The 22,735-nt window shown below is 49.3% G+C and overlaps 2 protein-coding genes across 9 annotated transcripts; both read left to right on the top strand.

The window, feature by feature from the left end:
- The first annotated feature begins 439 nt into the window (after window positions 1-439).
- LOC308228068 (C-signal-like) lies at window positions 440-17,213 on the top strand. 4 transcript variants are annotated; one of them, XM_080631154.1, is made up of 9 exons: window positions 440-1,011; window positions 4,382-4,478; window positions 12,754-12,996; window positions 13,820-13,871; window positions 14,148-14,335; window positions 14,703-14,858; window positions 14,944-15,103; window positions 15,676-15,786; window positions 16,804-17,213. In XM_080631154.1, exons 3-9 carry the CDS (start codon window positions 12,985-12,987, stop codon window positions 17,199-17,201), a joined length of 1,077 nt encoding a protein of 358 aa, XP_080487280.1. In that variant the 5' UTR covers window positions 440-1,011; window positions 4,382-4,478; window positions 12,754-12,984; the 3' UTR covers window positions 17,202-17,213. The 4 variants fall into 4 exon arrangements, with proteins under 4 accessions (XP_080487280.1, XP_080487281.1, XP_080487282.1 ...); XM_080631155.1 differs by lacking the exon at window positions 16,804-17,213 and adding an exon at window positions 15,997-16,774; XM_080631156.1 differs by lacking the exons at window positions 14,944-15,103; window positions 16,804-17,213 and adding an exon at window positions 15,997-16,769.
- Window positions 17,046-21,719, top strand: AURKAIP1 (aurora kinase A interacting protein 1). Of its 5 annotated transcripts, none has more exons than XM_080631162.1 (4): window positions 17,046-17,073; window positions 18,556-18,642; window positions 19,130-19,572; window positions 20,793-21,719. In XM_080631162.1, the coding sequence occupies exons 2-4, from the start codon at window positions 18,591-18,593 to the stop codon at window positions 20,898-20,900; spliced, it is 603 nt and encodes a 200-aa protein (XP_080487288.1). In that variant the 5' UTR covers window positions 17,046-17,073; window positions 18,556-18,590; the 3' UTR covers window positions 20,901-21,719. The 5 variants fall into 5 exon arrangements, with proteins under 5 accessions (XP_080487288.1, XP_080487285.1, XP_080487286.1 ...); XM_080631159.1 differs by lacking the exon at window positions 17,046-17,073 and adding an exon at window positions 17,711-17,839; XM_080631160.1 differs by lacking the exon at window positions 17,046-17,073 and adding an exon at window positions 17,737-17,823.
- The last annotated feature ends 1,016 nt before the right edge of the window (window positions 21,720-22,735 follow it).

The following is a 22,735-nucleotide window of genomic DNA, read 5'->3' on the forward strand; positions in this document are numbered from 1 at the left end:
GTTTTGTGGCTGATGCAGGTGCCTCAGGGTGACAGTGACTCCTCTAACACTTCTTTTAAACCCAAACCAATCTCATGGCAACTTCAGTTTCAATATGGGGCCAAGGCAGCTGAAGGGATTTGCAGTCAGCCTTTAGCCAGCCTCCAGTCCCATTCCCTGAGCTGGAGGCTGTGTAGGGTTATTCTGTGTAATAACCAGAGGGCCTGTTTGTGAACTTTTCCTTTTGGCCTCTCTAGCTTCCTCTGACATCGTGTTGTGTAACAGGAATTAATTGCTTCACACAACAGTTACCTGTGCTGAATGCCTCGCTACTGGGTAGTTCCACTGGGTGTCCCCTGTTTCTTATGCAGGGGGAAGACTAGTTATGTCCTGGTCACCTGGTAGTAGTGGTTGGTTTGTAGTTCTTTAGTATGGTTCTGATTGCATTTCAGCTGAGAAAAGACACCTAAGTGGGACAGACAGCAGATCCAAGGAGAGCTCGTTGGACCTCCAGCAGAGTCCTGCTATGGAGTGTGAGTTAATCTGTATCAACCTTAACTCAGCCTTTACACACAGATGGAAACTTCATTATTTCATACTCGATATGTTAAATAGTTGAGTACAAGCCAAGATTTATCACAGCTCACACAAAATGATACAAAAAGTTACTTTGATCTGTTAAAATATGAACAACCTAAAGAAATAATGTTCTCTGGATAGCTCCTATTTAAAGTCTCTAATTCTTACTACCTGTTACTTGTAGCAGGTCAGTTTTAAATCTGTTTACTAATTCCAGTCTCAAAGACAGCATTTCCCTGTTTAATTACTTTGTTCTACTCTGCATGCTTTGGAATTGCCTCTTGTCCAATTCATAAGATAAGCAACACATGGAGGGACAGGGACAGGCATCACAGCTGCAGCTTCCTCCTGGAAGAGGAATTCCTTGAAGAGGAATTACCTTAGTTAAGCCTCAGTTCTGCTAGCTACAGATGTGGCCTTCCTCCAGTGCAGGTTGCACAGACAAGGATAAAGGTAAGACCCAGGCTACGTTCGCTTCTCTATATGAACATAATATCACTTGGCATAAAATTAAGCATGGGTGTGCTATAAACTACTGTGCTCATGTACAGCTCTGAGTAAGGAGTGGTTGCCTTCTAGTACATCTGTTAAAATCCGAGGAAAAAACAGGCGAGGAAGTGGGTATATTTTTACATTAAAGTGGTTCTGTTCCGAAACAAAAGGGATTCTATTACAGGTTTAAAAGATGTCCTGTTGTAGGAGAGAACAATCTGTCTTTACCAGCAAAAAGTCTGGTACAGAGAGCTGCACAGAACGTCTTGGCAGGGAGGTGGGCTTGGAGAAGATCCTTACAGTAGGTAGGGGGAGTGTAAGGTGGAACTGCTTGGAAAGGCTAAGATTAAAGAGCCATTGCATGTGTTTAGTGGGGATTTACAAACAAGTAGTTGTTCAGCATTTACTGTGCTGAGTGCTATGCTTTGCTCAGGGAATAAATGGATCACCATTCCAAAGCAGTCAGCAGGGTCTCGGTTTAAGCCCTTTGCAGCAGTGAGCTTGGGGACCTTTGAATTGAATTCCTTGAAGTCAGGAATCTTAGGCAGTTTGTGCTTGGGCATCTCTCCAGCTGGTCCCAAACATAACATCCACCAATCCACAAAGGTTTGGGGGCTGGAAGGTGCCTTTATCCACCTTAAAACATAGCTGAGGGCTGAATTTCTGGTCCTGGTAACCGGTGTGATAATGAACAAACCCCAGAGATGCCAATTCTAACTGATCCCTGGGACATCACAGAGCTGTGGCTCATGAGAAGCTCAGCTCCTTGGCACAGGAACTGAAATGGGCAAGCTGCCAGCTCCTGGGGTGTGAAAATGCTTCCAAATGGATGAACATCTGTGGTGGGTTTGATGTGAGCCAGCCACAGGGAACTGTTGTGACAACTCAGGAAGTGTGTGCTGCTGACAGGCAGCAAGCCACAAGGCCCAGGGATGGAGCTGAGAGATCATTCTCTTCTCTTTGGCACCGGTTAGCACTTGTTCACTTCATCTTTTGTAAGCACTGTTCCTGTGGTAGGCGTCAGGTGGATGATGGGGCCCAATGTGCTAAAAGAGCCTGGGAAAAAACGGGACTCAGCCCAATCTGACGATGTGAAGTCATTTGGTTGTTCCTCACATATCCTTAGTGCCCTCTTACAACCCTGCTGCTTGTCTCCACATCTGATTGTTGGTTGCTTTTCCCAGTGCTTCTTGCAGGGCTGAAGGGAACAGGGCTGCCTTTTGTCTCGTTAGAAAAGCCTTCACGTTAGGCACATCTGAGGGGGTAGTGATGGAAACCACTGAGGTCTGGCAGAACTGTGGTGCTTTGTGTGACAGTCTATGCCCTAACCATGACCTAGGAAAGCATCCTGACAGGCAGGCATCCTGCACATGAGCTCTTGGGGAGCTTATGCTGAAGAACCTGCTTTCTGAACCTTTTAATTTGGCTCCACTTACTAGGAAAGCAACTAGAACTTAATTAAAAGGTTCAGAAAGCAAGAGGACAACTCTAATTCTGGTGGTTATAACCCACAGAAATCTGTGTGGATCAGGCTTGAACTTAGGTTTACCTAACTGAAGTTTTAAGCTTAAGCAGCACCACGTTTTTATGTCTGTGCATGCATATCCAAGTCTCAGCTTTTGAGGTGAGTTATGACTTCTGTTTTCTGCACATCTGAAGGCTGCAATGTGGCTCTTTCCCATCAGAATCTCTTGAGTTACTCCTCTGTGATCTCTGGTGTTCACATGTAATTCCTTATGGCTGGAGAGAGGTTATCTGGCTTTGAAGGGACAGTGCTTACTGAAAACTGACTTAGGCTGTGCTTCTCTTTGCTCAGATAAAGCCATCTACCTGGTCTAAAGCACAGCCTAGTCCTCCTTCCTTCTGGGAAGTAATCCTTTAGGCTTCCTGGCTAATGTTTCCTCCCATCAGCTATAAGTCCAATGGGCAGTGGAAGGCCACACAGCAGGTCTGCATTTGTATCAGCAGAGGGTCAGCCAACGAAGCTCACCTTTTTGAGGTGAGAACTATTTCCTCACATATGGAATAACTTCCAGCACAGCCAATGCCAGGGAGGTGTGATGCCCAAGAGGGAAAGATCCCCCCCCGGGTGAGCCAAAGATGGGAATCTGGTGGTTGAGATGACCAAAGAAGGGTTGGAGTCTGTTGCCACCTGTGATGGAGCCACGTCTGCAGTACCAAAGCAGCTCCTGGCTTTGGTTTATGGCAGAGGCTGCTCTTCTCGTGTCCAGCTTCCCAGAGTCTGGTCTGGAATCCTGCTGACCTGAAGACTGTGCATGGGTGATTCAAAGCCATTTCATTAGAGGGAGTGTCTGGTTTAAATCTTACTCTGCTTGTTTTGCCTCCAGACTATCACTCTAATGGTAATTTATAGTTCCACAAACACTATAAATATTCTGGGATGTTCTTGGATGGAAGAAGTGCCAGAGCCCTAAAATGAATAATCAAAGCTAGCTTTGCATCATGTCCTGGACAGAGCCAGACCCAAGCCAAAGAGGGGCTGAATCAAGGGAGCTCACTCTAGTACAGAAACTCCAAGTAGCGATTCCTGGAGGGCACTGCTTCACCTAAAAGAAAAGGAGTATTTTCTCCATTGTCCTGCTGGGTAACTCCTCTGTGAGAGTTGCCAAGCAACCCTTGTTTTTATTGTCTTTAAATGTAGGTGAGAAATTACTAAGCAAACCATTTCTGCCTCTGGTACCTCCAACTCAACTCGGGTTGAGATAAACAGCACAAGAATTTGGCTTCTCGTAAGTGTGGTTAAAACAGCCTGCTGAAATCTGGCCTTGGCTTCAAGAGTTTGACACAAGCAGGGCTTGAGGAGCTGTAGTGTGCAGGACTTGGTACAAGGTGAAGGGAAAGAACATGGTGAGAATACAAGAGTGGGGCTGCACAGCAGCAACTCCAGCTGGTGGAAGAGAATCTGTGTATGACTGTATGACTGGACCCTGTTCCAGTTTTCCTATCTATAAAAGTAGAGCAAATTCTTCCCTGTGAGGGTGCTGAGGCGCTGGCACAGGGTGCCCAGAGAAGCTGTGGCTGCCCCATCCCTGGCAGTGGTCAAGGCCAGGTTGGACACAGGGGCTTGGTGCAAGCTGCTCTAGTGGAAGGTGTCCCTGCCCGTAGCAGGGGGTTGGAAATGGGTGAGCTTTAAGCTCCCTTCCAACTCATTCTATAACCCTATGAATAAGAGCTTTTGTGTTTAGCACAACCTTGGAGCTTCGTAAAGCATTACATGGGATTCTGTATGTGTCAGTTCTGAATCTCCTGCATCCAGACAATAGCAAGGATTTGAATTGCTTTATTCACTGAGGAAAGCCTCTTCTTGCAGTTTGTTTCCTCCCCTCTGAGAAGACTCCGAATCCCAGATTGCAGTCACAGCACCAAGCACAGTGTGAAGAGCCAAACGGGTGTCTCCAGTGGCTTGGGTGAGTCGGTTCGACTGCTGCCCTCTCTCATTGTTGCAGGGTTTGTCCCCCAAGCCCGGTGTCTGCTTCCAATCCCGGTGCTGCTGCTCGGGGCTTAACTCATGCCCAGAATTCCAGCTCCGTTTGGCAGCGCTTGGATGTGCTGACAGTGAGGGCTGAATACATTACAGGCACAAAGAGGTTGACTGAGCAGTCTTCTGCCTGACAGGGATTTCTTTTTGTTTTGAATTCTCCCAACCCATCAAAACGTGGTAGATAACGCACAAAGAACTGCTCTGAAATGAACAGTGTGCACATGGGAAGGGTGGTAATGGATGAATCCCTTTGGGAAAGAAGAGAGTGTTCGTGTTTGTGAGGCAGAGATGTCTGGAACAGAGCTTTCTTTGGAGGAAAGGAGAAAGCTCAGGTATCGGTGCACAGGGCAGCCTTGCTGCTGGCGTGTTGCCACATCCCATCTTCGCACAATGAGGAGCTTTTCCCATGAGAACAGTGGAATCTAATTGTGTGACTCCACTTTAAACAAAGGGTGATGGATCTGCACGTTCATTTCTACATATGGCAGAGCAATAATCACATGCTCTGGATCCCCTGGGTATGGTGCAGTGAGTTCTGTGTGTGAGCATGAACAGCGTGTGCATGGCTGGATGCGTTAATTCCAGACCTCCGTGTGTGAAACCGGCCTCTTATCCGCAAGACTGAACTAAGTGGCAGTGGCTGCTCATTGCCCATCACTGCTGGAAGAAAGGGAGGAACGGACTGGCCCAACTGTACTAACGGTGTGTAAGGAGCAGTGGGACTTCGAATTGAATGCAGCTAATCCAGTGCCAAGGGCAGAGCGAATATTTCTATGGGAGTAAATCAGGGAGAGCACAGGGAAAGGCAATGGTGTTTTCAGTGTTGTCTCAGCAGTCCTAAGACAAAGTCTGTTCAAAGCAGAAGGTGCTGCGAGGGCTGGAGCGGCTCTGCCCTGGAGCCAGGCTGAGAGAGCTGGGCTGGTTCAGCCTGGAGAAGAGAAGGCTCCTTAAGGGGAGACCTTAGAGCAGCTCCAGTGCCTAAAGGGGCTACAGGAAACCCGGAAGGAGACAGGCTTTGGACAAGGGCCTGTAGGGACAGGACAAGGGGAACGGCTTTAACCTGTCAGAGGGGAGACTGAGATGAGCTCTTAGGCAGGAGCTCTTCCCTGTGAGGGTGCTGAGGCGCTGGCACAGGGTGCCCAGAGAAGCTGTGGCTGCCCCATCCCTGGCAGTGTTCAAGGCCAGGTTGGACACAGGGGCTTGGAGCAAGCTGCTGTAGTGGAAGGTGTCCCTGCCTGTGGCAGGGGCTGGAGCTGGATGAGCTTTAAGGTCCCTTCCCACCCAAACCGGTCTGTGGCTCTATCATAAACCTGGAAAGCTGCAGGTCTCTCTGAGCGCAGGATGGAGCCACAGGCGCGGGTCGCAGCTGGTGTCCGGCGGTGCTGTTGTGACAAGGTGCTGGTTCTCCCCAGCACTTTGCGGAGCGGAGCCTCCCTCAGCGCCGCGCAGGGTTCGGGTCAGTTGTGACCTTTGCGAGAGAGGGAGGAACAACCCGAGCTCTCCCCGTCTGAGCGCCCGTCGGGGCTGCGGGGCCGGGAGGCAGCGGTGGGAGGCGCCCGGCGGGGCGGGACCGGGGCGGCGGGGCCGGGTCCGCGCCGCGCAGGTTGAGAACCGCGTGGGGCAGCGCCGGGAGCGGAGCGAGCCGAGCCAGCCATGTCCCAGCCGCGCTGCCGCTCCGTGCTCATCACCGGCTGCAGCCGGGGCATCGGGCTGGGGCTGGTGCGGGGCCTCGCAGCCGCCAGCCCCTCCCCGGACTTCGTTATCGCGACCTGCCGGTACCCCGAGAAGGCGCAGGTAAGCGGGGTGCGAGCGCCAGGAGGGGCTGCGGCCGTTTTCCCCTCTACGGGCACCGGAGCCCTCCTGATGCGCAGTGGAGGATGCAGCCCGGGGGTCAAGTGGTACCCGGGGGTAGCGGGGGGGGGGCACTGCTGGAAGCGCAGGTCCCGGCAGCAAGTGCGGGGATGGATGGATGGGTGGGATGGATGGAGCTGGTGCCGTGGGAGCCTCCGAGCTGTCGGGATGCTGCCGCCTGCTCCCGAGGGCAGCGGGAACCCCTACTCGGGCATCCCAAGCGCCGCTTCTTCCACGCCTCCAAAATCCTTCCCAGTGCAACCCGTTACAGCTTCCATTGTCCTTTCTGCACAGGGTCTGTGCCCCAGAAGGGGCTGTGCCCTGTCTGACTCTCCCCTTTCTCCACTTGACTTGCAGTGAGTGAGAACGCCCGAATGAATGATGAGTTAAACACCCCTTTTAGTGCCTGCCTTGGCTGGGCAGGGACCGGAGCCTCCTGCTGAAAGCATAGTGGCTTTTGTTACATGCTGCTGGTGGTGGATTCACTTGCACCCCTTTGCCCTTTCATTCTTGCTGCTACAGCAGTGCAGTAATGTGCTCGGAGTCCTGCCCCATCCCCAGGCTGTTACAAATGATTGTCAGGCAGATTAAAGGCACTCCAGGAGCCTTTGGGAGGCAAATCAATGAGGGTTATGGGTCTGCTCACTTTTCTGGCCACTTGTCTGCTCTATCTCTAGCGTGAGCTTGACTCTCCTCAGTGGGGCAGGATGCTGCAGGGGCAGCACGGCAGTGCCCGCAGGTATCACCCTCCTCTTCCTTTCTTAGCAAAGCTCTAGGGCTCCAGAGCTGCAGGAATCTGAGCTCTCAACAATGGCTCTCTCAAACACCCAAAATCCGTAGGAATTCGGTAGGAAAATCGATACCAAAAGCCTATTTGATACCCATTAAATTGAGAATTGATACCAAAAGCCCTCTGCATTATTTAAAGCATGGCACGAGGCTGCCTTAGCAGAATTCCCTGGCATGAAGGGGTTTAAACAGAGCTGCTGTGCCTGCTCCCTTCTGGTGGGTTTTATTCTGTTCAGGATCACAGTGTGTGAGCACTCGGATTGCACCATGCCAGCAATGGGGAAAACGTGACAACTTTGTTCACTGCTGCACGGAAGTGTTCGGAGATGGTGTGAGGCTCCCCCTTGGAACCACACAGTGCTTTGGGTGGGAAAGGACCTTAAGGCTCATCCAGCTCCAACCCCTGCCACGGGCAGGGACCCCTTCCACTACAGCAGCTTGCTCCAAGCCCCTGTGTCCAACCTGGCCTTGAACACTGCCAGGGATGGGGCAGCCACAGCTTCTCTGGGCACCCTGTGCCAGCGCCTCAGCACCCTCACAGGGAAGAGCTTCTGCCTAAGAGCTCATCTCAGCCTCCCCTCGGGCAGGTTAAAGCCATTCCCCTTGGCTTGTCCCTACAGGCCCTTGTCCAAAGCCTGTCTCCTTCACAGGTTATAGTGCAGGTCATGCCTGTGGTCCCACTGCTCCAGCAGCCCTGTGCTGCCCTGCAGGTGCTTACAGAGCTGAAGGGAAATAGCTGTGTTTCATGTCAGAATCTCTCTCCAGCACAAAGGCACGTTTCGGATGCTTCTGAATAGACTTGCTGAGAAACAGTCCAGCAGGACAGAGAGCTGGCTCCTGCAGCCCCCTCACCCCCCCTTCTGTGCTACATGAGCCCCCGCACAGGTATTCACCATCCTGGTTGCTTTTAACTCCTGTTACAAGATTTGGCGCTTGTCCCAGATGTGTTTCCTATTGGTGATTGCACAACCCTCAGCACAGAGCAGTGGTGCAGGAACCCAGCGCACACATCTGACCTGGTGTGAGATAGAAATCTCCCTGCTCACTTGTTTGTTCTAAAGCTGCTTTGGTGCTGAGGGAGGTGCTTTTTCACCAACTGGCCCCTGTGTTCAGCAGTGATTTCTCATTGTAATAGACATGGATCAATGACAGGGAGGAGCAAAATGGTTCATAGGAGCCTAGAATGGTTTGGGACCTTAAAGGGAGCTTAAAGCTCATCCAGTTCCAGCCATGGGCAGGGGAACCTCCTTGGAGCAGGTTGCTCCAAGCCCCTGTGTCTAACCCGGCCTTGAACACTGCCAGGGATGGGGCAGCCACAGCTTCTCTGGGCACCCTGTGCCAGCGCCTCAGCACCCTCGTAGTGAAGAACTTGTGCCTTATATTGAATCTAAAGAGCTTCCTAGGAAGCATTACCTGGGCTTCACACAACTTTGTGAGGGTTTTCATTGCCAATACTTAAAAACCTTGAGCAGAAAGGCTGGCAAACCAGGACAAGCAGCTGAAATAACCCTCAAACAGCTCAGTGTGCTTGGGAAGAGGCTGGGTCACTCCTCGCTAGCAGTGGGAGAAACCTGGAAAGACTCTGGCAGCCGTGATTCCTGTAGGCAGGAAGCTGGCCAAGAGCCGCATTCCAGTAACCCCAGTGGCGATTCTGCAGGCCACATGGGGTGCATCCCAAAGGGCTGGTTTTTGGGGGGGTGAGACTTGTCCTTGCTGGATCAGGATGGGTTTTTGTTCTTTGGAAGGACCTTTAGGCCATGTGCTGCGCTTTGGCAGGACATCAATAGGAACCTCTGCAGCCAGCTGAAAGCACATTTCCAACAGATGGGTTTGGAACCTCCGCAAGGAAGGGAGATCTTCAGTGAAGGTGCTGTGGTTGTCTCGCTGGTGTTATCTGTCCCATCTGCAACACACAGCGTTGGCACAGCCATTCCACCTTCTGAGGTGCTTCTACCCTGCTGCCAGTCCTTCTCGCTGGCAGAGGGCAAGCACAGGCGTGCTTGAGCCTCCAGCCACGGGAGCCTTGGCACCATGTGCAGCCACTGGCTCAGAGCTTGGATCCAATCTGGCAACGTTGAGTGTGGGATGGGAAAGGAAAGGCAAAGGTTCAGCCATCTTCTTTCGTTTGCTTTCCCTTCACTGACTTCCCAAGCACTGAAACCCCAGAGTTCAGGTTCCTGCCCTCCCAAGGCACTGTCTGAGTGCACATGAAATGGGCTTTGCCTGTTTAATACCTGTCTGTCGACCACACAGACTGCGCTGTGATGGTGAGGGACTTGTCCTTTCTCTGCACACCTGAGCTGTCAGTGCGGCCTTTGTCTCTTGATGATGATTCAAGCAGTTTACTTTTGTTTCCTCCCATTTTTCTCTGTGGGAAGCGACCATATAAAATATCCTGCTTAATAGGAATGCACTGCCCCTTACTCCTCCTGGATTTGAGGATGGGCTTGGAGAACAGCAGCTTTGGACAGTCTGCTCTCACCTGGTTTGGTACAATAGCATTTTCCTATTGCAGAATGCAGGGTGGGGGGAAAGAGGATGGGCAGCACTTAAATGAAAAGCCTTTTAAAAGCAGAATCCCAGTTTTTAGCAGAAAAGTGATGAGATATACTTAGCTCCTGGCAAATCCATTGAGGGGATGACAGTCAGCAGCAATCCCCTGGGAGCTGCGAGTTATCCAAGGAATCTCAGGGTGTAGCTGATACAGAGATAACTGCATACTCCGGAGTCCTCTGAACAGTGGATGGACAAGAGCCCCGAGGACCAGACTTTAGGAAGAGATGCTGGGCTCTGCTTACTACAGAGAGCAGCACTCCTGTAACTTGCTAACCCTGGCTAATGCTGAGCAGCTGCAGGCTCTTGCATGTGAGTGTGCTGGCAGGAGTTGTAAAAACTCAGCCTTCTTGTGCTGAATAGCTCCTAGGTGGCCTCCCCGGAACATTTGCCTAACAAATGGCTTTGAGATCCCACGATAACGTGCAGCAGGCCTGCAGGCGCATGGAGATAACCGCTGCCCCTCCTTGAAAAGCACCATGCGAGGCTCCTGAGCTGCCTTCGCTTGGGCTGCTCCAAGAGAGAGGAAGCAGCTACAAACCTCTCGCAAAATAATCCTGATGTCCTGTCTTTGCACTCCAGATGGACAAAACCACAACATGGTTATTATAAGGCAGATGGCTCATGGACCCATCTGTGTTCTCCCCCCGCGCTGCTCTGGTTTCTTGCTCCTTTTCCCCCATCCTGCTTCCCTGTAAGTGGGAAAACCCCTCTGACCTAAAGTCTCAGGCTGCACCTAATGATGCTGTAGTCCCCACTATGACCTGCTGGGTATAAAAGGAAGAGATGGCTTTCTGGGGGGAGCCAGGTAGCTGAAAGGATCCAAATGGCCACAGCGTAAATCAGTTCACAGCACTCTGTGTACTCAGCTTGGCTGTGCTGAGAGCTGAGTGTGGGACAGGAGCATCTCTTGTTCCTCCTGCTCTCCCTGCAAGCCCAAGTGTGTTCCCAGGTGAACAAGAAAGCGTTCAGTTCCTCTCTGCTCAAGAGTCCTCTTCTGGGCTCTGGAAAGCTTCCAGGGCTTAATGTGCTGTTTCCCTTCCTCTGAAGTAGGAGATAGTGTTACCAACAGTGCTGTGTCTGTTCCCTTGTCAGACGCAGAGCTCGCACTGAAGTGCTCCTGCTCACTGTCTCTGTCAGGTTTTGGTTGTGGTTTTCCTTTCCTACATATTTAAGCCATGTGGCTGCTATTGGGAAGAGCAGTGCTGTAGCGAGACAGAGGTGCTGTATCAGGCAAAGGGGGTATTCCTGAAGTCCTTCTCATTCTTATTAGAAGGTTATTGCAGTGTTGGTTTGTTGCTTTATTCTGGAAGTGGTTTGCACTTCCTACAGCATTAAGGTTTAGCTCTTCTGGACTCGGAGCTGTGGATTTGGGGCAGTCTGCAGCAGCCCAGCCTAAGCATTTACACAGCCAAACAGTGAGTTGGCTGTACACTGTGATACTGGATAGCCTGTCTCAGGGAGACATGAGCAAATATGATACATCTTTGACTTTGTCCAAGCAGGATGATGTGACGGATACCCAAGTGCTCTTTGCCTAACAAAGCTGCCTACAGGCTCTGTTAGTTTGGCTTGATTGCTTCCAACTGGCCTCGGATGGCCAGGTCCTTTCCAAGAGTTGTAACCCAAGTGAATAATGCTCTCAGAAAGAAGACAGAGTAAATCTTGCTAAATGACAAAGACAACATTCCTGCCTGAGAGCCAGCAATAAATACCCTGCGCACTGATGGAGCTGTACCTGGGGTAGCCTTGTTTAAAGCGGAGTAGGCTGGCCCTTTGTTAAGTGTAGTTAGAATCAGCAGGCAGGAAAGGAGATGCTAATCAGAGGGTAATTTTTTCCTGGAATCCCTAAGAATGGATTCTCAGGGGGCACTATCCAGGTGCAGAGCATCCATAGAGCTATGAGGGGGTTGTGGTGTTGGGTTTGTATTGCTTGGTTTCAATTTGGTTATCACATTACTCCAACTGAAAAGGCCTTAGCCTGGGCTATGTCAGCTGTACTTACTGTCCTTAAGTGAAACTGCATGAACTGACATTAAAGCACGAGCTGCACCTCAAAACAGCAGTGCCAATGAGCTCCTTTATTCTTCTCTCTGTGTTGCCATTATGGGCTGCACTGCATTGCATTGCAGTAGTATTTCCAGAGCTCTCTGGACACAGGAGACTTTTGATGTCTTTGATCAGAGCTACCTGGGGTGGGGGAAGAGGAGAAGCAGCACATGTGGCTCGAAACGGCTGCATTCAGGCATGCTGCATTCATGGCAGTGCAATGTGTTTCAGTGCTCCTCTCTGCATGTTCCTTCTAGGCACAGCAGGAAAAAGAAAAGGCTTTTCTGCAGTGTTTAGGTTTCCTGACTGGATTTTCATGTCCTGTTTATATCCTCATATAAGGCAGAATAATGTTCTCAAAGACCAAAGCTCTCTAAGTTAGTTTTATGCCTGGAAGCTGTTTCTGAGGAACCTGAAGCACTGAAGTGGGAGTCTTGTTAACCAAGTAATTAACTCAATGGAAAAATCATTGCATTTGAAAGCTGATTTGCATCCAGCAACTGTAATTTCATGCTGGTTATGTTCCGGAGAATGCTTAATCCTGCCCTGTTTGGAGTGGGTAATTGCGCATATTGCTTTCTCACTTCAGAAGCCTCTCGGTTGCTGTCACTACACAGAGCATCTCTGGCCTTTTAGCAGAAGTTAGTAGCTTGTTTCTGCCAGAGAGTAAAGCAATGTGGCTATAAATAAATGAACAAACCTTGGGAAGCCAGAGCACTTCTGGAGTTTATTATCAAGGAAGTGATGCTGTCAAACCGAAGTCCAGTCCAAAGCCCCAGAATTATTGCAGGCCTTGACATGGCAGAACTATTTCATGCCTGGCTATCGATAAACAAGACAGTGTGTTCTGAGCCTTCCAGCTCTTGAAAACTCTCCCATTAAGCCCTATGCAAGGGAAGGAATGTCTTCTGGTTTTGTGCTTCTGACTTGTTCCCCTTCCTTTCCCCTCCCCTTAATAGCCTTAACTGCAGTTGTAGATTGTCCTCAGTGGGAGCACAAGTTCTCTAAACAAGCCTGGAGAGAATCCTGCGGAGTATGAGCTGAGATAAACGATGTAATGCATTACAGCTTGACAGAGGACACCGAGTCCCAAAGTGGCTCCAAGTCGCAAAGAAGTACTCTTTCAAAACCAGCCCTCCTGACCCCTATTCCCAAAGGGCTCCTAAAGAAATGGATCTGCTTGAGCCGGAATGTTTGGCCAGGTTGCTCAGTCTCCCAAACATAGCTGGGAGTATGTAATCCATCTGTTACATTTGGCTGCGCTTCCTGCTTGGCTACATGGCACAGAAACTTCAGTATTCCAGCTGGGCCTATAAATCCAATTTGGACACACTTTGTCCAGCAGCAGCACCAGGATAGCACTGATTTCCTCCAAGAACACCGGTCATTTCTCTACGAAGAGATAGTAGGCAGATGAGTGAATTGTAGCTATCCAGCAGGGAGAGAATAGCTCTTGTGGGCAGTTGCTGTGTATGTAACTGGTTTCATGTGCGCTTTACCTTCAGTTACAGAATTGAAGCTAAGGAGAGTGCAGGAAAACAGAATTTCCATGGGAAAATTGCTAGGAAACTGCACTAAATTCCACTAATTCAGTAACGCTAATTCCAAATTGCTTTTGTTAAGCATTCCTGTAGCCCCGAAGTGATGTAAAGCAGGAGCTGAGCTTCAGGATGATTCTGCTTTCCTTAAAGAAGTGAGGAATTCCTGTCCTGGAATGCAGTCTGGGCACTAGTAGCTGCTTGACCAAAGACCTTTGGTTACCCTGCAAGCACACCTCGAGCTGCCCACACTAAGAACCTAACTCAGTGTGCTGGTGTCTTGAGTATGAAGAATCCAGTTTCTTGAGGCAGTTGATCTTGCTCTCAGGAAAGCTGCTCAGCAGGTTGCAACCAAAGCAGTGTCACTGCCTGCAGTCCAGTTATGACAATAAATGGCAGTTTCAGTGCTGGAGGTGCAGGTTTCAGGCTGGTTTATGTAATAGTCATGGATATATAAAAGATAACCCGAAAGATTTCTTCTTTCTAGGAACTCCAGCAGCTCAGCAAGCAATACAGCAACATCAAGCTCCTCCAACTGGGTGAGTAAATGGCTTATATATCATTATGTTCAACTAAGTCAGCATCTGAAGGAGCTGGTCTCCTGGGTGATCAGTAGCTGTACATGACCTCCAGCCACTGAAAACCATCACCCTCATCTTCAGATAACATAATCTATGTGAAGTCCTCCACGCATTGCCATCTCAGTGTGCTGTCCCCATTCAGACTAATGCCTTAGCTTTGGTTTAGCACGTGTTGTACAGTGACAAACAGCATTTGACCCACACACTGTGGCTGTTCTTGGCTCCTCTGTGCAGATGTGGTCTGTGAAAACAGCATCAAGAAAGTAGTCAAGGAAGTGGAGGAGATTGTGGGCGACAAAGGTCTGAACTGCCTCATTAACAATGCTGGCATCAATGTGCTTGCTTCCTTGGAAGAAGTCACAGCAGAGACAATGCTCACCATTTATGAAACCAATACAGTTGCCCAGCTGATGGTCACCAAGGTAAGAATTGGGAGGCACGTGCTTAATCTATGGTACTAGAAGAGGCTTTTCCCCTTGTAACCAAAGCATTTGTCACCCTGGGACTGCACAAGACACAGTTCTGATATCAAACTGTGTGCCTAGAGAGCAGCAAGAGATCATTTTATTAAGGCTCTTTTAATTTAAATCCACCTGGCATAAGGTCACTTCAGTGGATTGGTTGGGTTAGGAGGTGGGCAGAAGAGACTGAAGGTCCTTGCTACCTACAGCTGGCTGTTACAGACAAGTTTCCTATAGTCAGCTTGTGTGGGGAGCCATCACCCTTCTCCATCGATTGCCTTGGCCAAGAGCAAGCTGACCAAGTTCAAACAAACTCTTGTTTCCACAGGCATTTCTCCCCCTTCTGAGGAAGGCAGCCCAGCTGAGCACAGGAATGGGCTGCCACAGAGCTGCTATTATCAACATGTCCTCTCTTGCTGCCTCCATGCAACTCGTCCAGGCAAATGAGATGTTCCTCAAGGTTTACCCCTACAGGATAGCAAAGGTTTGTGGGCTGTGCTCAATGGGTGAGTTAAAGGCCACTCTGAGCTTAGGATGATGAGGTGAAGTGTGCAGTACCTCCTGGACAGGCTGACACAGGAATTGTCCTTGTTCCTCATGTGGCTGGAAATGGGAAAACCATACATCTGGAGCGAGCATGCCAGCTTCTTAAGAACAGGCTCCATCATGACTCCGATACAGATCCATTGCAGAGGGACTTGGCATTCAGGGAAGAACTGATGCCATCAGGTGTGTAACCTATTAGTTGTGTTCCTGTCCAGTCCAAGCAAGATAGCAGGCATGGAACTCGCCAAAAGGTGTGCTGAGCTGTACCTGGCAATGCTTGCTAAGGAGAGGTGGGGTTTTGAGGTTTGTCACATCCAGAGTTTGTACAAACAGTCAAGATCAGGCGTACAGTTTCTCCTACACCACCTCCTCATAAGCTGTTAGTGTGCTTGTTTTCCCTGTTCAGAAGTCAAACCCAGAATGTTTGTGTAGTGATTACTGCAGAAAAACAGAGTCCTTATGTCAATATTATTTTCTCCACAGCTCCTCAGCAGTTTCATATGGTTCTTTATGTTCCATCATAACTTAGTTTCATCCTTGGGAAGTAAGTTTATGGCGATAGAGCTTTCACAGTGCTTCTCTTAAAAGGCATCTCTGAGAACAAAGCCCTACTAAGCCCGGATAAGTTACTGTGATGCTGTTACTGCCCCTTCCTTTGGCAGCATGGTGGAAGGGAGGTGACAATTAGCTTGGCTTAAGGTCTTGCTCAAGCTTTGTAAAGCTAGCACACTGATCAATGGTTTCCACTCCCGCAGACTGCACTGAACATGATCACCAGGTGTCTCGCTGCAGACTTGAAATCGGATGGAATTCTTTGTATTTCTTTGCATCCAGGCTGGCTTCAGACAGACATGGGTGGAAACATGGTAAGTGACATCTGACATGTGACAGTATGACTCCCTTGTTGTCCCAGCCCTTGCGCACGAGCCCTCTGCGCAGTATACACTTCCATGTGCTGCAGAGGCACGTGTGAAACGTGAAAATACATCCCCCTTGATTCTAGTAACTCCTTAAATGCCATTGATTCTCTTCTATAAGATATATTCCCTGTAACGATCTAACTCGATTTGCTGCAGGCTCCCATGCAGGTGCAAGAGGCTATCCCTGGTATCCTCTCTGTTCTGGACCGTCTTGGTGAAAAGGAGAACGGTTCCTTCCTGGACTGGCAAGGGGAAACGCTGCCGTGGTAGAAGTGCCCACTGCAGAAACAGCACATCAGTCACTGTTTAACTGTGCCACTATTGTCTGTGTCCCTAGGGTTTTCTTATACGCTAGTTGAAATAGCCAGTTGGATACCAGCCTCTTTCTAGGTGTATGTGGGAAGTGAGGTGGATGACTCTTCTACTTGGTATTGCTACTGCTCTGTTCTAATGCTTCCTGCAAATACTGCTGTGCTCTTAGTGATGGAACCATCTAAAATAGATGGAAGATAGAGCAAGTTAGATCCAGGGGCTTGGTTCCTCATCACTTCCAAAACCAAACTGTTTGCAGAAGTAAATGACCTGACCTCAGAGTAAGGCCCAGTGTATGCTGTCAGATTCCAGTCTGCTGGAGACATGGCTCTGGGAAAGCTTCTTCGGTTTCCTTCAGTCCTAATGGAGCCAAGGCTGCAATTGCCCAGCTCTAAACTACATGGATTTGGTACTTCTATAAACTCCTCAGCAACCTCTGCGTGTCCCCAGATTGACAGCACACACCAGGCACTTGCTTTGTTCCCAGTGGGTGACTAACATCCTGAGATGGGGGTGGGAATGCTGTTTTGTACATAAACTCCTGAAGTGTCTTCAATAAAGTCCTGTTTAAACAAACAGCCTGTTTACTGAACCACTTCATTTGTCTGCACATAGGTTTCTGTTCCCTGACCAGAGAAATGTACATTGCAGGAAGAAACTCTCACCCTTGGGGCTGGATGGGTTTGACGTGGTGGGGTGGACCTAGAGCTGAGGCAGACCCTTGTTCTAGCCTGAAATCCTCAAAGCAGCTGGTGAACAAGCACCCTGTGTTCTGCCTGGGAGTGAGTATCAAAGCAGAAACTTCTTTGAAGTCTGGGGTTGGCTTCAGCATCGCTCCCCCCTGCCAGCTGATGAGGCACTTTGATGCTGCGCCAAGGCGGTGGGTTCCTGTACCACTAAGAGAAGCCAGACAGCAGCCAGGTAAGTGGGAGAGACAGGCGTGGCTGTTCCTGGACAGCAGCCACCCTCAGACCTGCCCTCGGATGCGGCTGAGGGTATGCATGGAGCAGGGTCTGCCTCCCGTGATCCCCGTGCTGACAGGGATATGAAGTCTCACTAACGACTGCTCAGAGCTGCCTTCAGTGATGGGCTGCTGTGATTGAGCAGGTGAGCAAACCGCAGTGCTATCAACTGCCAGCCATTGACTTTCCATCCCAAAGGGGGCCTGCAGGATCAGCACAAACCCGAAAGGGAAGGGGCAAGCTTGTTGAACTATTTAGCTTGAAATGGATGCAGAAAAGGAGTCATCACAGAACCCCAGAGTGGTTTGGGTTGAAGGGACCTTGAAGCTCACCCAGTTCCACAAGCAGGGACACCTTCCACTGGAGCAGCTTGCTCCAAGCCCCTGTGTCCAACCTGGCCTTGAACACTGCCAGGGATGGGGCAGCCACAGCTTCTCTGGGCACCCTGGGCCAGCGCCTCAGCACCCTCACAGGGAAGAGCTTCTGCCTAAGAGCTCATCTCAGTCTCCCCTCTGGCAGGTTAAAGCCATTCCCCTTGTCTGATCACTACACGCCTGCTCCAGCTTTCTCACGGCAGCTTTATGCATTGGAAGCCTGTTCTATCATCTCACCGGAGCTGTCTCCATGCTCCCACAGCGCTTTCCACAGCTGGCTGTGAGGAATGCGGACAGAAACACCCCTGCTCCATGATTCAGACGGGTGGGAGCAGGTGCGAAGAGATGGCGGTGAGGAACGCCGGGACCTGTTTGCGAAAGCCTTTCAAGTGCTTCCCCGGGCCTGCTGCCTGTTGTGAGGGTTGAGGCGGGCTAAGCCACGGCCCCGCTCCATCACCCTCCCTCAGCCCCAGCGCTGCCCACGGAGCCTGCCTCCCTTCACCCCTCCGCCCCCCTACCAGGCAGCCATGCCCCGAGCCCGGCCCCTCAGCGCCTGCGCGGCGGCGGGCGGAAGTTCCGGGGCAGAGGCGGGTGGGCTGGTGAGTGATGGCGGCCGCAGGCTGGGGGGGAGCGCCGCTACGGGCCGCGGTGGCTCCGTGCGGGCCGTGCCCGGGAGCGGGGCGGTGGCGGGGTTGCGGCCGGGCTGAAGAGAGGGGGATGCGGCCTGCCGCGGTAAGGCCGCGGGGCTGCCCCTCACGGCCTGAGGGCAGCGGCGGCCTCGTTTCCCCTCCGTTTTCTGGTCTGGAAGCAACGTTTCCACCCCGAGCTGTGTGACTGGCGGCTGAGGTGACCTTAGTTTTGAGCCTGGAGTAGCCGAAGCTTTATTAATCACGTCTGCAGCTCGGCTGTAGCGGTGCCTGTGGGCCAGGCCTCTACAGCAGAACCTAAGAGTGTGTTGGTGAAGTGAGGGGGGTACTGAAGGTGCCTCAGCCCGGCTTTTGTGGGGTAATAGAGAAGAGCTTTTGAAACGTATTTTCCTCGTTGAATAAATGTTCTTGTTTTAACAGTCCTTGCTGCCTCTGACAGTGAACAGTGAAACAGCATGTTAATAGCACAGGCGGCTTCCCAGTTACTGAGGGCTTCACGGATTGCAGGTACATGGCTATTCTGTGATCCAGGTTCATGTGCTTTGCTCTCTTTATTTGTTGGTTGGGGTTGTTCTGTGTTTGCTCCCAGAAATCCCTTTCCCAGCAAGCAGGACAGGAGCGGTGAGGCTGTTGTTATGTCTCTGATCTATCAGTATTGTGTGCCTCTGATCTGACTTCTTTTAAGCTGAAGAGAAGATTGCTTAGCAGCAGAAAGGCTTAATACTGCAAACTTCCTACACATTCCAAACTGCACTAACACTGTTTATACAGTAAAACCCTGTATAATGTCGTTTTAGTAATGACGTTATAGCAATGTAAGTCAAATTAAATACATACTTCATTGGTTTTGTAATGGGAATGTAATTTGTAAGCAGCTTCCTCTAGGAGGTTATCCTGGCCACAGTTGTCTGATGGTTTGAGAGCTGGACAGAGCTTTTCTTAAGGTCCTGCTTGAAACTTCTGCCTCTTAAATGAACTTCTTTTCTCCTCCAAGGCCACCGTTTGCCCAGGTCAGTGTCTTCCTTTCTTTGCTGTCATTCTACACCTGCACGCTATTGCACGCAGCCATCGAACAAGAGTGGAGCCCAAGCTCAGCAGTTGCATGACCCTGAACTGGAAGAGATTCTGATCCCCAGAAAACTCTCCATCAGCCCTTTGGAGAGCTGGCTCACAGTTAGGTACTTCCTTCCGAAAGCAGAAGGCCTTAATGCTCAGGAGGAAGCTGGCCAGGAACCCCTCCAGCGATATGACTGTCCCCCAGTGGAGGAGGGAGGTGATGTGGAGGAAGGAGGAGGAACACCTAACAACAAGGTTCAATGTAAGAACGTGTTGGAGATTCGCAGGAGGAAAATGAATAAGCACAAGTACAAAAAGCTGCTGAAGAGAAGGAAGTTCGTACGGAGGAAGATAAAGGAAGGTCGCAAGAAGAAACGGCAGGTAAGCTCAGGGTAGAAAGCTTCATGACATAAATGCGCCTGCTCCTCAAACTGGTTCAGGTATCAAATGATGGTTTTAAGTGGAATTGATTTAGGGAAAGTGGCAGCAGCTGCTCGGGAGCCTTCATGAATTCAGCATTTACTGGTACAATAGCTTTTTCTGGTTAGTGTTTCACAGTATCACAGTATGTTAGAGATTGGAAGGGACCTCAAAAGATCATCTAGTCCAATCCCCCTGCCAGAGCAGGAACACCTAGATAAGGTTGCACAGGAATGTGTCCAGGCGGGTTTTGAATGTCTCCAGAGAAGGAGACTCCACAACCTCCCTGGGCAGCCTGTTCCAGTGTTCCGTCACCCTCACTGAGAAGAAGTTTCTTCTCAAGTTTAAGTGGAACCTCTTGTGTTCCAGTTTGTACCCATTGCCCCTTGTCCTATCATTGTTTGCCACTGAGAAGAGCCTGGCTCCATCCTCGTGACACTCCCCCTTTATATATTTATATACACTAACCTTGACCTGTGCATCTTCAGAAGCTGTAATTCACACTGTCTCTGTGGTTGTAAACAGGTATGTGTGATAGTTACTAGGCATAACCTTTCTTTGTGACAGTAACTTATGTGTGGCTAAAGGAGAGGAATTTTAGTGTTTGTGTGGAAGATTAACTCGTGTCTGTGTTACATCGGGGGACTGGTTTAATTTCTGTCCTGTCTTGCCAGCATCCTCAAGTGCTTCCTATTGTCTCTTCCTGTATAGAAGCCTTCTACTTCCCTTAATAGAAGGAGTGAAGGAAGATATAGGACTTCATTCAAGCCACAGATGTTTTCATTCACCACTACCTTTCGGCTGTTAGGCTTGCTATGGTACAGTTTAGTTCATTCTCCGGTAATTTTCACCTTGCTTAGATGCAGATTGGGGCTAATTGTATTGCTGTTTCTTGAGGTTTGCAGGTAGCAGTGTTGAGCACTTTATGATGAGGAAATCCTCTTAATTTTCTTTGTTTCATTTTCCATCTTCTCAGTTTTCCTTGCACAGGACTTCAAAGTAATGCTTGTGCATGTAAATATGTTTTCTTAGAAACTTACTTAGAACAAGCCGCCTACTAAAAGCATTTTTTCTTTGTGTCTGTGTTATTCCCCCTGGGACACATGGACAAGGGATGAAATCTTGAGTGTTGCTTCTAAGCTGTGTTACAGTTTTATGCCTGTTTATATGTTCTGTTTTAGGTCAAGTTTGAGAAAGATTTGGAGCGCATCTGGAAACGAGCTGGCTTGAAAAACCCTCCTGCAGGATGGCAAACACCCAAGATATTCCTGAAAAGCTCAAAGCAATAAATGCATCCGTAACGAGTGTTCACCTGTAATTGTAATTAAAAACCAGGATATTTAAGTACATGGATTACATTTAACTTTTTTCTGAGTGTGATGAAACCAGTAGGAAGAAACTTTCAATCTCAGTGAGCAGTTTTCCAAGGGCAAACCGGACAGCAGTATGCTTTTCCTCCCCAAAGGAATGGTGTGAGCTCTTGTATAGTGCCTTGGCACTGCTGTACAGTCCTGTGCTGCTGCCCTGACTATGAGCAAAGGGGTCTTAGACAAGCTGGATTTCTGAAGTTCCTATTTACAATTAGACTGAAGGATGTACTGGGAGAGCAACCAGTTGTGGCAGATGGGATGAAGTGAAAGAATTCTTCTGATTATCTATTACACAAGCATGTTGGAAAGTTCTCAAAATCTTTTTCTTTCATAGTTTTACTGTAGAAGGGCTGGTGTTTACTAAGAGTTATGGTGAAATAGGAATTGAATCAGAATGTATCTGCATAAGCTTTAATTCTGCCTTACCTGGAGCTTTGGTATGCATGTGCCTGAGGCATTGCAGGAGCATCCTTAAAGGGCACATTTATTTTTTCTGTTCTATTTTGTGCTATTAAAAAAAATGTGGTGTTTTTTTTCTACAATTGCTACTTGTCCTACAGAACATCCACTATTACCCAGCCCATGTTGGTAAAAGTTCAGAGCTAATTACTCATTACCTCTAAAACCTGTTTTGTGCCCAAGACAACCCCACTGTAATCAGGTTTTACATGGTTGAAGGAAGTAATGAAATCTGTGAAAAATAGAGATGTTTGAAATAAACCCTGACAAAAGACTTGACATCTAGGTTCTGCTGCTGATTTTCCTGTTTGAGGCAGTTAACTTCTGTGTATTTAACTCTTCCTTGTCTGTATTCTAGCAGATAGATGAGGTGGACTGACCTCAGAGAGAAAGGAGAGAAAAAGAATGAGCTCCCTTAGGCCTGTCATTGTGCAGCACGCAAGGAAGCTGCTCTGAAAATGCATTCCCTCTTATCTCCAAGAGCAGAACGCTTGCCTAAACTGAAAGGGAAGGAAACTAAAGGTAATCTATGGAGCTCACTGCCACAAGGTAGGGTTTGGTGTTGCTGCAGGAGGGACAAGTGGCTCCACACAAAGAATGTGCCTGAAGTTCTGTGTATGACTTTACTCTTGTCACTAGATGGCGATAAACTCAAAGCCTCTGGAGCTCCTTAGCCTTTGGTGTGGAAGTTGTCTGGATCTTTGTGCTGGTATTTTAAGGAAAGGGTACGCCCACAGTTAAAAGTGCATTAATCTTGTCGGAGAACTGGTGGCATTCTGCGAGCTCTTGAAGTCTTGCAGACACATGTGGTTAGCACAATTTTATAGTGCTTTTTTTTTCCCCCAAACCATATGTTAACAGTAGGCAACTTTGATCAAATATATTAAAAACGTGTTCTGTCCTTTTCATGCTTTAAATAGGCAGCAGTTGCTTTTAACCAAGACCAGTAGGACTCTCTTGCAGCCTATTGTCAGGATTTGGAGGAGGAGGATGTCTGGCCATGAGCCTTAGGAACTAACCAAGCAAGAGAAGACAGAGTGTTGATCTGGCTTGCAGGTTTGTTAAATAGGCAGAGTGCATTTGGGGGGTTCTGAAATAGCAATAAGCATTCCCTGCACAAGGATGCACAGATGAAGGGCTGAGGCCTGAGCGATTTAGCACCTTTGAAGTCAGGTCCATGTCTTTTTCCCTCCCTCATCACATTTGTTTTAATTGTCTATGCTAGTGTTCTCTGTCAGCCCTAGAGCTTCTCTTTCTGACTCTCAGCCCAAGCTTCCTGGTTTCCTGTCTAGGGA

Source organism: Psittacula echo (assembly GCF_963264785.1).
Source record: "Psittacula echo genome assembly, chromosome: 17".
In the NCBI taxonomy this organism is placed as follows: domain Eukaryota; kingdom Metazoa; phylum Chordata; class Aves; order Psittaciformes; family Psittacidae; genus Psittacula; species Psittacula echo.

Bases quoted from the DNA above. Each gene is read 5' to 3' on its own strand.
- LOC308228068 (XM_080631154.1), top strand. The intron at 13,872-14,147 runs GTGAGTAAATGG...TCCTCTGTGCAG, and splicing joins CATCAAGCTCCTCCAACTGG to ATGTGGTCTGTGAAAACAGC. The intron at 15,104-15,675 runs GTGTGTAACCTA...CCACTCCCGCAG, and splicing joins GGAAGAACTGATGCCATCAG to ACTGCACTGAACATGATCAC.
- AURKAIP1 (XM_080631162.1), top strand. From the start codon at position 18,591: ATGTTAATAGCACAGGCGGCTTCCCAGTTACTGAGGGCTTCACGGATT. The intron at 18,643-19,129 runs GTACATGGCTAT...TTCTCCTCCAAG, and splicing joins GAGGGCTTCACGGATTGCAG to GCCACCGTTTGCCCAGGTCA. The intron at 19,573-20,792 runs GTAAGCTCAGGG...GTTCTGTTTTAG, and splicing joins GTCGCAAGAAGAAACGGCAG to GTCAAGTTTGAGAAAGATTT.